This window comes from Amblyraja radiata, chromosome 4 (assembly GCF_010909765.2).
Source record: "Amblyraja radiata isolate CabotCenter1 chromosome 4, sAmbRad1.1.pri, whole genome shotgun sequence".
Taxonomy (NCBI): domain Eukaryota; kingdom Metazoa; phylum Chordata; class Chondrichthyes; order Rajiformes; family Rajidae; genus Amblyraja; species Amblyraja radiata.
This window is the reverse complement of record NC_045959.1, coordinates 8,319,314-8,332,432: the sequence shown is the minus strand read 5'-3', so window position 1 is coordinate 8,332,432 and position 13,119 is coordinate 8,319,314. Positions and strand designations below refer to the sequence as shown.

Genomic DNA, 13,119 nt, shown 5'->3' with positions numbered 1-13,119 from the left:
GATGCAAGGTTTAGATCCTGCTGCAATTTTTGACAACCATCTTTACTGTCTATAACACCACCCACTTTTGTGTCATCTGCAAACTGGCTAACCATACTATGTACCATGCTGTTTGTCATCCAAATCAATGATTTGGATGACAAACAGCAATGGGCCTAGAACCGAACCGTGAGCTACTAGTCACAGGCCTCAAGTCCGAAAAGCAACCTTGCACCATCACCCTCTGCTCCCTTTCATGAAGCAAATTTTCTATCCATGCAGCTATCTCTCCTTGAATCCCATGAGATCTAACCTTCCAGAGCAGCATACCACGTGGAACCTTGTCAAATGCCATAGGGAAGTTTCACGGCAGTCAGGTCACGACCCATGACCCGTACTGTTGCTGCGCTACTCCAAGTGGATTACACGCGATGAACTGCAGGTAGGCACTTACCATTGTTTCCAGAGTAGCGGGCCCGTTAAAACCCGCCGAAATTGTCAATTTTTTGCGCTGTAATTCTTTATGCAAATCAGGATAAGTGTGTGAGACATTTAGCCTACTTCAGAATTCCAAAAGTGAGGAGAAATGACAGTAGATAGAAGCGAGAGCTGAAGGGACAACAACAGCCAAAGTGCTTAGCGAACATTGGCCGTTTGCTCACTGCATTTCATCAACTAAGGCATTATTTGTGTTTTTTCTTGATTCCTTTGGCATCTAAAAAGTTTCAGAAGTGATAAATCTGGCTGTAAATTATTTTGAATCGGCCATGGTTCTCAAGTGGGTTTTTACATGCAAAATGAAAACGCATCTGAAGAAAATTTTACAGCCAGATTTATCACTTCTGAGACTTTTTAGATACCAAAGGAATCAAGAAAAAATACAAATAATGCCTTACTTGATGAAATGCAGTGAGTAAACGCGATAATTCCCAATATTTTCAATTCCGATATCTGCACAGCCAATGTTTATCAAGCACTTTAGGTGCTGTTGTCCCTTCAGCTCTCGCTTCTCTTTACCTTCACTTTTGGAATTCTGAAGTTGGGTACATGTCTCTCACACTTACCCTGACAATTTTTTTCAGCGCAAAAATTCAACATTTTGGCGGTTTTTAACAGGTAGGAACGTACGCGTTTCTAGCATTAATAACATATACCGGAAGTTACATATGTCCTCCAGATGGATTGAGCGGCTCCGTGCGTCAAGCCCTATGACCTAGTGACCTTACGTGCAACCCCCCTATACTAAAATCCATGTATACAACATCTACAGCTCTGCCCCCATCGACCTTTTTGGTCACATCATCAATAACGTCAATCAGATTCGCGAGACATGACCAACCGACCACGTACACAACCATGTTGACTATCCCTAATCAGCGCTTGTCCATCTAAGTGCATGTATATCCTATCCCTCAGAATACTCTCTATTAACTTTCAGACCACAGATGTTAAGCACACTGATCTGTAGTTCCAGCCTTTTCCCTGCAGCCCTTCGTGAATAGAGGCACAACATTTGCCTCCCTCCCGTCTTCTGACACCTTGCCTGTATTTAACGATGACTTATAAATCTCAGTGAGGGCTCCTGCAATATCCTCTCTAGCTTCCCACAGTATCCTTGGATATATCTGATCAGGCCCAGAAGATTCATATAGGGTGATTTCACTAAAGGTCACTGGAGCGTAGATCCGCACCCACGTGACCGAAAATTTTAACTGGGGGACAAGCGTCACTTCCGGTACATGTTAGTGAATGGGAAAACACGCACTTTCACACCTGTTAAAAACATCGAAAACGGCCCGTTTTTGAGCTGCAATTAACTGTGCCAGTCGGGGTGACCGTGAGGAACAGCTACCTAAATTTACAGTCCAAAAAAAAGATAGAAACTAAGGTAAATTCAAGAGGGAGCTGAAGGTGTAAATACAGCGGAAGTGCTAGCGGACATTTGCCGTGGAGATTTAAAGATCCAAAATATCGGGAATTATCGCGTTTGCTCGCTGCATTTCATCAAAAGTAAGGCATTATTGGCTTTTTATCTTTATTCATTTGTTATATGAAAAGTATTAAAAGTTAAAAATCCGTCAGTAAAATTGCAAAATCGCCCATGGTTCTCAGGTGGGTTTTAACATGCAAAATGAAAACGCTTCTGAAGCTCCATTTACCATTTAAATAATCGTAAACTATCAATGCGTTTTGAAATAAATTTTACTGAGATGCAAGCTGTCAGCTGTTAGTTGGACAAAAGCAGGACATTTTATTATTTGCCAAAATATATTTCTCAATGTTTCTTGTTTAAAGCCTGCACAATCACCCAAACTACTTATTTATTTATTTATCATCTAATAACAGACAAGCCTGCATCATGGAATGATGTCAACAATCCTGATTGGGCACCCACTGTGAGCAGGATAGACAATGTGCACAAGAACGCCATGCGCGTGCAACAAGAAGAGAGTATTAAAGCAGATTTGGTTGCAGCTCAAGCATCTATAGCTCTGCAAGTTGATGGCGTTCTTGTGCACATTGTCTATCCTGCTCACAGTGGGTGCCCAATCAGGATTGTTGACATCATTCCATGCTGCAGGCTTGTCTGTTATTAGATGATAAATAAATAAATAAGTAGTTTGGGTGATTGTGCAAGCTTTAAACAAGAAACATTGAGAAATATATTTTGGCAAATAATAAAATGTCCTGCTTTTGTCCAACTAACAGCTGACAGCTTGCATCTCAGTAAAATTTATTTCAAAACGCATTGATAGTTTACGATTATTTAAATGGTAAATGGAGCTTCAGAAGCGTTTTCATTTTGCATGTTAAAACCCACCTGAGAACCATGGGCGATTTTGCAATTTTACTGACGGATTTTTAACTTTTAATACTTTTCATATAACAAATGAATAAAGATAAAAAGTCAATAATGCCTTACTTTTGATGAAATGCAGCGAGCAAACGCGATAATTCCCGATATTTTGGATCTTTAAATCTCCACGGCAAATGTCCGCTAGCACTTCCGCTGTATTTACACCTTCAGTTCCCTCTTGAATTTACCTTAGTTTCTATCTTTTTTTTGGACTGTAAATTTAGGTAGCTGTTCCTCACGGTCACCCCGACTAGTACAGTTAATTGCAGCTCAAAACCTGGCCATTTTCGATGTTTTTAACAGGTGTGAAAGTGCGTGTTTTCCCATTCACTAACATGTACCGGAAGTGACGCTTGTCCCCCAGTTAAAATTTTCGGTCACGTGGGTGCGGATCTACGCTCCAGTGACCTTTCGTGAAATCACCCTATACAACACTTTGACTTCGGTATTCACCTCCCCGCTCACAGAGCTCGCAATTGGCCCCGACACGCTCTTATCCTTTCTTGAACTTTCCTTCCCATTAATCTGGGAGTCTTTAGTAACTTTTCCAGTACTCATTTCCTCTTCAACCCCATCTTTATACTCCTAATTTATCAATCCCTCCGGGAACGGGGGGGGGGCAGGGTTTGGGACGGGGACTGGGTTTGGGGACTGGGGACTGGGGACGGGGACTGGGTTTGGGGACTGGGGACGGGGACTGGGTTTGGGGACGGGGTTTGGGGACTGGGTTTGGGGACTGGGTTTGGGGACTGGGTTTGGGGACTGGGTTTGGGGACTGGGTTTGGGGACGGGGACTGGGTTTGGGGACTGGGTTTGGGGACTGGGACTGGGTTTGGGGACTGGGTTTGGGGACGGGGACTGGGTTTGGGGACTGGGTTTGGGGACTGGGTTTGGGGACGGGGACTGGGTTTGGGGACTGGGTTTGGGGACGGGGGACGGGGACTGGGTTTGGGACTGGGTTTGGGGACGGGGACTGGGTTTGGGGACTGGGTTGGGGACTGGGTTTGGGGACGGGGACTGGGTTTGGGGACTGGGTTTGGGGACGGGGACTGGGTTTGGGGACTGGGTTTGGGGACTGGGGACGGGGACTGGGTTTGGGGACTGGGTTTGGGGACGGGGACTGGGTTTGGGGACTGGGTTTGGGGACTGGGTTTGGGGACGGGGACTGGGTTTGGGGACTGGGTTTGGGGACTGGGGACGGGGACTGGGTTTGGGGACGGGGACTGGGTTTGGGGACTGGGTTTGGGGACGGGGACTGGGTTTGGGGACTGGGTTTGGGGACTGGGTTTGGGGACTGGGGACGGGGACTGGGTTTGGGGACGGGGACTGGGTTTGGGGACTGGGTTTGGGGACGGGGACTGGGTTTGGGGACGGGGACTGGGTTTGGGGACTGGGTTTGGGGACTGGGACTGGGTTTGGGGACTGGGTTTGGGGACTGGGTTTGGGGACTGGGTTTGGGGACGGGGACTGGGTTTGGGGACTGGGTTTGGGGACTGGGTTTGGGGACGGGGACTGGGTTTGGGGACTGGGTTTGGGGACTGGGGACGGGGACTGGGTTTGGGGACGGGGACTGGGTTTGGGGACTGGGTTTGGGGACGGGGACTGGGTTTGGGGACTGGGTTTGGGGACGGGGACTGGGTTTGGGGACTGGGTTTGGGGACTGGGTTTGGGGACGGGGACTGGGTTTGGGGACTGGGTTTGGGGACGGGGACTGGGTTTGGGGACTGGGTTTGGGGACTGGGTTTGGGGACGGGGACTGGGTTTGGGGACTGGGTTTGGGGACTGGGTTTGGGGACTGGGTTTGGGGACTGGGTTTGGGGACGGGGACTGGGTTTGGGGACTGGGGACGGGGACTGGGTTTGGGGACGGGGACTGGGTTTGGGGACTGGGACGGGGACTGGGTTTGGGGACGGGGACTGGGTTTGGGGACTGGGTTTGGGGACTGGGTTTGGGGACGGGGACTGGGTTTGGGGACTGGGTTTGGGGACTGGGTTTGGGGACGGGGACTGGGTTTGGGGACGGGGGACGGGGACTGGGTTTGGGGACGGGGACTGGGACTGGGTTTGGGGACTGGGTTTGGGGACTGGGTTTGGGGACGGGGACTGGGTTTGGGGACGGGGGACGGGGACTGGGTTTGGGGACGGGGACTGGGACTGGGTTTGGGGACTGGGTTTGGGGACTGGGTTTGGGGACGGGGGACGGGGGACCGGGGTCGGGTGATTGATTCACCGCGAGTCTACACTGACCCAGTTTGACGAGCAGCGCCGCCAGGTCCATGTCGCGGCCCCAGATCCCGCCGGAGTTTCAAGGCTGGCGCCGGTCCGCCCTGAATGCGCTCCGGGTCGCGCCTCCCGCCCCCGGCCTCCGAGACCTGGGTCCGCGGATTCAACGCGGATTGTTTCCCACCGGAGCGGAGCTGTGGGGCTGGACAGCATCGGCCGTTGCCCGGGTTACAGCCGCCCTTTGTCAACCTCAACCCGCTTCCGGGCTGGGGGCGCATGCGCGGTCGGCCCGTGGGAAGGCGGGCCCGAGGGCGGGAGAGGAGCAAAGATCTGCCAGCTGTAGTAGCTTTGGAACAGAGAGGGTGGGGGAGAGAGGAGGGGAGAGAGAGAGAGATAGATAGGGGAAAAGAGAGGAGGAGAGGAATTGAGGGGAGAGAGAGGTTAGGGGGGACACAGGTTGAGGGGATAGAGAGAGAGAGGGAGAGTGTGAGGGGAGGGTGATGTGAGAGAGAGGGTGGAGGAGGCAGAGAGGGTGGGGGAGAGGGTGGGGGGGGGCAGAGAGGGTAAGGATAAGGGAGGAGGTGGGGGACAGCGACAGGGTGGTGGTTATGGTGAGGGTCAGGTAGGGGTGAAGGTCACGAGGCGGGTCAGGGTGGCAGTGAGGGGTGGGGTGAGGCTGAATGGGTTGAGTGCGGGATAGCATGGAGTGGGGCTGTGAAGGGCGGGGAGTTACGGGATGAGGGACAGTGAGGTGGGGTTGAATGCAGGACAGGGTGAGGGAGTGGGGATGGGGGGGGTGAGGGATGAAGGATGGAGAAGGGGTGAGGGATGAGGTGGATTGGGGATTCAGATACATATTCAGATTCAACTTTAATTGTCATTATCAGTGTACAGTACAGAGACAACGAAATGCGTTTAGCATCTCCCTGGAAGAGCGACATAGAATATGATTTCAATAAATAAATCTATTTTCCTGTGGGAGGAGTGTTCGGGGGGGGGGGGGGGGTGATTGACAGTCACCGAGGTACATTGTTGAGTAGAGTGACAGCCGCAGGGAAGAAGCTGTTCCTGGACCTGCTGGTCCAGCAACGGAGAGACCTGTAGCGCCTCCCGGATGGTAGGAGGGTAAACAGTCCATGGTTGGGGTGAGAGCAGTCCTTGGCGATGCTGCGCGCCCTTCGCAGACAACGCTTGCTTTGGACAGACTCAATGGAGGGGAGCGAGGAACCAGTGATGCGTTGGGCAATTTTCACCACCCTCTGCAGTGCTTTCCGGTCGGAGACAGAGCAGTTGCCATACCATATTGTGATACAGTTGGTAAGGATGCTCTCGATGGTGCAGCGGTAGAAGTTCACCAGAATCTGAGGAGACAGATGGACCTTCTTCAGTCTCCTCAGTGCGGGACAGGGTAGAGAGGAGTTGGTCTAAGTGAGGGACGGGCAGACTACATGAGAGTGGTGCCTCTTGCTGTTCAACAATTGTGTAACCCTCTCCCAGCTACCTAAAATATGGCGGAAAGCTTGTGTGATTGCTCTCCCTAAGCCAGGGAAAGATCCTAAAACCCCTGTCTCACGGTGTGAGTCGACCCACGAGTGACCCCGAGTTTAAAACAAATTAAACTCGTGGTAATCACGTACAATTAGCGTAGCGGGAACGTTGGAACTCGTGGACGCAACTTAGCGACTCGTGGCACTAACGGCAGGTACCCGGGAAACTTGTTAACTCTTGAAAAACTATAAACATGATTAAAGATTTCCACGAGTCAAATTTACTCTTGAAGTTAAAATTTGAAACATTTAAACTCGTTGTAAGAACGTAGTAGCCAGTGAGTTTACCGTAGTGATTCGTGAGTCTACCGTGGGCACTCTTTAACTCAGCGGGCAGGCAGCATCTTTGGAGAGAAGGAATGGGTCCCTTCAGTTCCCCCCCCCCCCCCACCTTTCCCTCCCAACTCCAGTCCCGTTCCGACCCCCTGGGAAACTGAAGGGAGCAACAATCAACTGCCACGGATACAAATGTCATACACAAGAAAGGGCAGATGCTGGTTGACAAAAAGTGAACACACAGTGCTGGAGTAACACAAAGACACAGCAGTGTTTTGGAAACGTCATCCGTCACCCATTCCTTCTGAGTGACCATAATGAGGGAATTCCCACGTATATGAAGCAGAGAGAAATGCTCTGGCACTGGACGGTGTGCATTTTCCCTTTGTAGGTCACATCTATAGACGCCGCCGCGCTGAATTCTATCTTTAACTCAAAGCCGCAGGATGGAGCCGTCTACTTTAACACTGTTGCTTCGCCGCCACCGCCTCCTTGCTGCACAATGGCAGCGAGTGCGAGTCCGAGATCCTGCCTAGTTTTTTTAAGTTCTGAAATTGAATAACTTTCAATACTGAATCAGAATATACTTACTGTATGAGATGCTGTCAAGCTCCTCAATTTGATACTTAAAACAGACCTTCATTCACGGTTGGCTCAAGAGTAACTCGGGAGAGGAACTTGGTAACTTGGGAGAGGAACTTGGTACATCGCAGAAATGAGAAGTAAATGGTAAACTTAGACATACACGTGGGAACTAATTTAAACGCATGAACATAAACTTAGAATCTCGTAGACAACCACGAGTGTGATTTTTTTCTTTCACTGGAGATCACTCGTGGGTGGACTCGCACCGTGAGGCAGGGCCATTAGTCTGCACAAGTACTTGAGAGTCTTCAAGGTACAACAGAAAGCTTTATTACATTACTTCAATTCTGGCAGCAAGACAACTCTAAATGGCTGCACACAGAGAATAAACTATACTCAAGACATCTCCCTTTGTCCTGTGCAGCGCCACCTACTGCACGGTAGGAGCAACGGGTCCTCCCACCCCACATAGTCCACCAAACATCACATTCCCCTTTTCCAGTTTGGACGTCTCCATTTGGCTGGACCTCGCTTCACTCTTTTTTTCCAGCCTTTTTTGCGTTTCACAACTCTTGCTAAAGGCTCAGAATCAACAGAGTTTTCCTCAGTGTTCTCTTTTGAAGAGATATCAGTATTTGCTTTATCTGCATGCTGTTCTTTCTCCAATTGGCTGTAGCCTTTCTCGGCGGTCGTCAGCGTTTTGGATGTGAACGCGATTGGTTCTTCCTTGCCGTTCGGCGCCATTTGTAAGATTACTGCTCCATGACCACGACTGCTCCATGACTGCTCCATGATGCATCGGCGGCCAGCAAGATCGGCTTTGATGGGCGAGCATCTCATTCAACCTGGTGAATGCATGGTCACACTCTTTGGACCAGTGCCATTTGACGTCCTGTTTTCGCAGGTTATTCTCACACTTGCTGACCATGTTGCAATACGTGGTCGATGACAATGCCATAGTTGATCCATCGTAGATCAAGGCATTCATGTTAAGCTTGAAAGCATGGATCCAGTCGATGGCGCACAGGGTTTACCAATGACGATCAGCAGCAACATCTGTGTCATACCATTACAGGAAACGGCGACAGTGCATTTGCCTTTCGTGGGAATGGGCTGTCGTCCGTATCCGAAAAGGCGGTTGTTGGCCGGTTTCAGTTTTGGCGATCCGATCCTCTCCCAGTGTCCACTAGCGACACAGCCGCACCAGTGTCCACCTGGAACTGTAGATCGATGTTCGAGACCCGCAGCGAAACCCTCAGCTTGTCGGTGATCGTAGACACACTGAGCACTTCAATATGAATGACCTCCGCAATTTGGTCGACTGTGTATTGCGCTTTCTTGCCCTTTCTCAGCTTTCCTACGGATTGACACACTGCCTGGAGATGACCTTTTCGGTAACAGGCATAACAAACTGACTCGATATACGGGCACTCACGGTGATGATGAGCAGTCGAGCCGCTCCGGTAGCACGGTTTTGACCTTCCCCCCACAGGAAAACGGCTCTTCTGAAACTGTCCCACCTTCTCCGGGTTTGCTGTGGGTTGATCATGTGGTTTCTGGCGTTGCGGACGGGTCTGACGAACTGTATGCACCTCCTAATGAGGGAGCTTTGACGCTGTTTCGCCGGCCATTTTGTGCAGTTCTTTACTCAGTAGCTCAGCCATGTTAGCACCCTGCAGCTGATTCTTCAATGAGGCGTCCGATTCCTTGAGAATGGCCTGCTGGATGAATGCGTGCCTGCAGCCCATGACCAGTCTATCCAGCAATCTATCCCACAACGCATTGTCTTGGCACTTTTCACAGCATTGAGTTTTAAAATCACATTCCTTTGCCTTGGTGCGAAGTTCGGCAAGAAATTCGATAACCGATTGCCCTTCCTGTTGCACCGTCCTGTAGAAATCAAGGCGAGCTGCAAGGAAATTTCGACTTTCTTCGAAATGCAACTGCAATCACTTTATGATTTCATCATATGAGGCTTCAGTTACTTCTTCTATAAGTACATTTTGAAGCAGTGCAAATGTTTCTGGAGACATCGACGATCACAAGAGCGCCTTCTTCCTCTGATCAGTCGTGATTGCCATACTTTCAAAATAAAACTCAGCTCACATTAAATATGATGACCACCTTTCTCGCTCGGGATCGAAACGATCGAATTGCCGAGATGTTAGTTTGAGTTCACTACAGCACTCAAAAAAAAATATTCTTAACTGGGTCTTTGGACGCAATCTGAAGAATCCCACTCCTGACACCACTTTTGTGTTCGTCTTCTAAGTCTGCTCAAGTACTTGAGAGTTTTCAAGGTCCACAGAAAGCTTTATTTACAGAATTTACTTCAATGCTGGCAGCAAGACAACTCTAAATGGCTGCACACAGAGAATAAACTATATACAAGACATCTCCCTTTGTCCTGTGCAGCGCCACCTACTGCACGGTAGGAGCAACGGGTCCTCCCACCCCACATAGTCCACCAAACATCACAGGTGGCCCAACCAGGAGTTCGTTCCTTTTATGGGACCTTGTTCTCACCAGATAGCTCCGGCGGGGACGAGTGCAGTGATCTGTGGGAAGGTCTAGCCACGGTCGACCCAGAGGGTGCCGAGCATCTGGATGCCCCTCTGACACTGGATGAACTGACCGCGGCCCTCCATCAGATCCGAAGGGGCAAATCCCCTTGCCTAGACGGACTGACAGCAGAGTTCCTCCGCACTTTCTGGGGGATCCTTGGGGAGGACTACACCATGGTATTCAGGGAGAGCCTGGCGACCAGAGAGATTCCCCTGTCGTGGCGAAGGGCTGTCGTGGTCCTTCTGCCCAAGAAGGGCGATCTCCGCGGTCTAAAAAACTGGCGCCCAGTCTCCCTCCTCTGTACCGACTACAAGGTCTTTGCCAAGGCAAAGGCAAACTGTCTGGGCCCAGTGCTGGCTCAAGTGATCCACCTTGACCAGTCTTACACGGTCCCGGGCCGGTCTATCCGGGACAATATCCATCTGGTCCGGGACCTGGTCTACCTGACTCAGGAGACCGGTGTACCCACTGCCTTTCTCTCCCTCGACCAGGAGAAGGCTTTTGACAGGGTGGATCACGAGTATCTGTTGAGGACTCTGCGGGCGTTTGGGTTCGGACTGCACTTTGTGTCCCGGATCCGACTTTTATACGCCACTGCAGAGTGCCTCGTGAAAGTCAATGGATCCTTGACGGCCCCCATTCCCTTCCACAGAGGAGTATGTCAGGGATGCCCCATGTCTGGCCAACTGTACGCCATCTGCGTGGAGCCATTCCTTAGTCTGCTTCGGAGGAAGTTGACGGGCATGGTTCTACGCGAGCCGGACATGGAGGTGGTCCTCTCGGTCTACGCCGATGACGTGCTCCTCATGGTCACCGACCCCGTCGACCTGCAGAGGATGCGTGAGTGCCAACGAGTCTTCTCGGCCGCCTCCTCTGCCAGGATCAACTGGGGGAAATGTTCTGGACTCTTGGTGGGTCCCTGGCAGGTGGACTCCCTCCCGGAGGAGATGAGGTCTTTCACGTGGAGTACCACGCACCTCCTCTACCTGGGAGTCTACCTGAGTCCCGGTGCGGAGACCTGGCTGGCGAACTGGCAGGAGCTGGAGGTGAAAGTCGTCACCCGGCTGGGGCGCTGGGCGGGTCTCCTCAGAGTGCTTTCCTACCGGGGCAGGGTGTTGGTCATTAACCAACTCGTGGCCTCCATGCTCTGGTACAGATTGACCACATTGGTCCCATCAGCCACCTTTGCTGGGATCATCCAGAAGAAGTTGGTGGACTTCTTCTGGGGCAACGGAAAGCACTGGGTCTCTGCAGCGGTCCTGAGTCTCCCGATCGAGGAGGGCGGTCAGTCGCTGGTGTGCATTCGCACCAAGTTGGCGGCTCTCCGCCTCAGGACCTTGCAGAGATACCTGTACTCAGGGCATCCTCCCAGGTGGCACGTGCTGGCGACGCACTTTTTCCAACGGAGCCGCTGCCTTCAAGGAGGTACGCGGATCCCGATGGTGGGCGTCAGCCGTGCGGTCCTGATGGGGATGCCCGGCTTCTACAGGGACTTGTTGAGAGTCTGGAACCTGGTTGCCGTTGACCGGGCCCCCCCTCCGCCGGCGGAGGGTGACGGCCCGGGCGTGAGAGCAGCCGGTCCTTGTCCCGCCCCACCGGGTGTCAGGGGGGCTCAAACGTGTGGAGTACTTGTGGTTGAGCAAGCCCCCGCTCAGCCGGAAGTACTCATCGAACCCAGGCGCCGTAATCCATCCTGGGAGCCGGTCCCACACAATTTGAGCCGCCTTTCCTCGACACCCTTCATCTCCCTCCGAGATGCAGGGAGGCGTGTCCTGTACAGGCTCCTCCTCCACACCCTGCACTTCCTCGCCCTGATCCACCGTCCGGACACCAAGTGGCGGTCGGTGTTGCCTTCCGGTCGTGAGGGGGGCCCCCGGTGGGGGTCCCTCTACGCAGGGATTCTCCCCCTCTACATTGGGGACCTGGGGTGGAGGGTATTGCACCGAGGTGTTCCCTGCAACCTGTTTCTCTCGCGGTTCACAGACTCGCCAGCCGCCTGCCACTTTTGCGGGCTGGAAGAGTCTGTGTACCACGTGTACATGGAGTGCGTGAGGCTGCAGCCACTGTTTGAATATCTAAAGGGGCTGCTCCTTGCCTTCTGGCTGCATTTTTCACCCACCATCCTCATCTTTGGACACCCTGTGCGTAGGGGAGAGGGTAGGGCTGAAGATGTCCTGGTTGGGTTGCTCCTGGGCCTGGCCAAGCTGGCCATCCGCGAGTCACGGCGCCAGACGGTGGAGGGCTCTACCCGAGCCAGCTGCCTGCCCCTTTTCCGGGGTTACGTCCGTGCCCGGGTGGGGTTAGAAAGGGAATACGCCCTGTCTACGGGCACCCTGAGGGAGTTCCGGGACCGCTGGGTGTTGAATGTATCCTCAATAAGGATTGTTACATAGTTGTATAGTAGTTTATTATGGATACATGTTTGTATTGTATTATGGTGGTGGGTTCTGGCTTGTTTTATTGTAGTGTAAATATTATTTTTAATAATTGAATAAAGTCTGTTCGAATTGGAGGAAAAAAAAGAAGAGAAAAAAAAAAGGTGCATAGCTCCAGACAGCATCGCTCTCAGCATCTCAGGTCCACACAAGCTTCTCCACCACGACAAAGTGACAATCCACAGAGTTGTTAAAGCCAAGTATTGATAAACCTGTGATTTATATTATACTAGACCAAGTGCAGACCTGTTGAGTCTGTTCCCCCAACGTGCGGTTGTGGGGGGGGGGGGGGGGGGGGGAGGCGGCACGCAGCGTCACACACACTAACTATCCCCCCCCCCCCCGCACTCAACGTCTAATTACCCCCTTGATATTATATTAATATTATTAATTTGCTCCTTTTACCCCATAACCACCCTATCTACTGATGCATAGCCCCCAACTTGCAGTCACATCTAGAGAGGGGCGGTGGGGGCGGGCGGGGGTAGAGAGTGAGGGCAGAGAGAGAAGGGGCAGAGACAGAGAGAGAGACAAGACAGAGAGAGGGGCAAGAGGGATAGGGGGGGTGGAGAGGAGGATAAGAGGGAGGGTGGGTGAGGGGGAAAGGTGGGGGAGGAGAGAGAGAGGGTGAGAGTGAGGGGGAGAGAGGAGGG

At 51.9% G+C, this 13,119-nt stretch overlaps 1 protein-coding gene across 1 annotated transcript in view; it reads right to left on the bottom strand.

The window, feature by feature from the left end:
* The window catches only part of rttn (rotatin), a 235,429-nt gene extending 230,207 nt beyond the window's left edge, over positions 1-5,222 (bottom strand). Inside the window, exon 1 of the mRNA XM_033018928.1 lies at positions 5,083-5,222. Coding sequence (XP_032874819.1) covers positions 5,083-5,113 — 31 coding nt within the window. The 5' untranslated portion in view covers positions 5,114-5,222. The remainder of the gene's footprint in view (positions 1-5,082) is intronic.
* Positions 5,223-13,119: the final 7,897 nt, after the last annotated feature.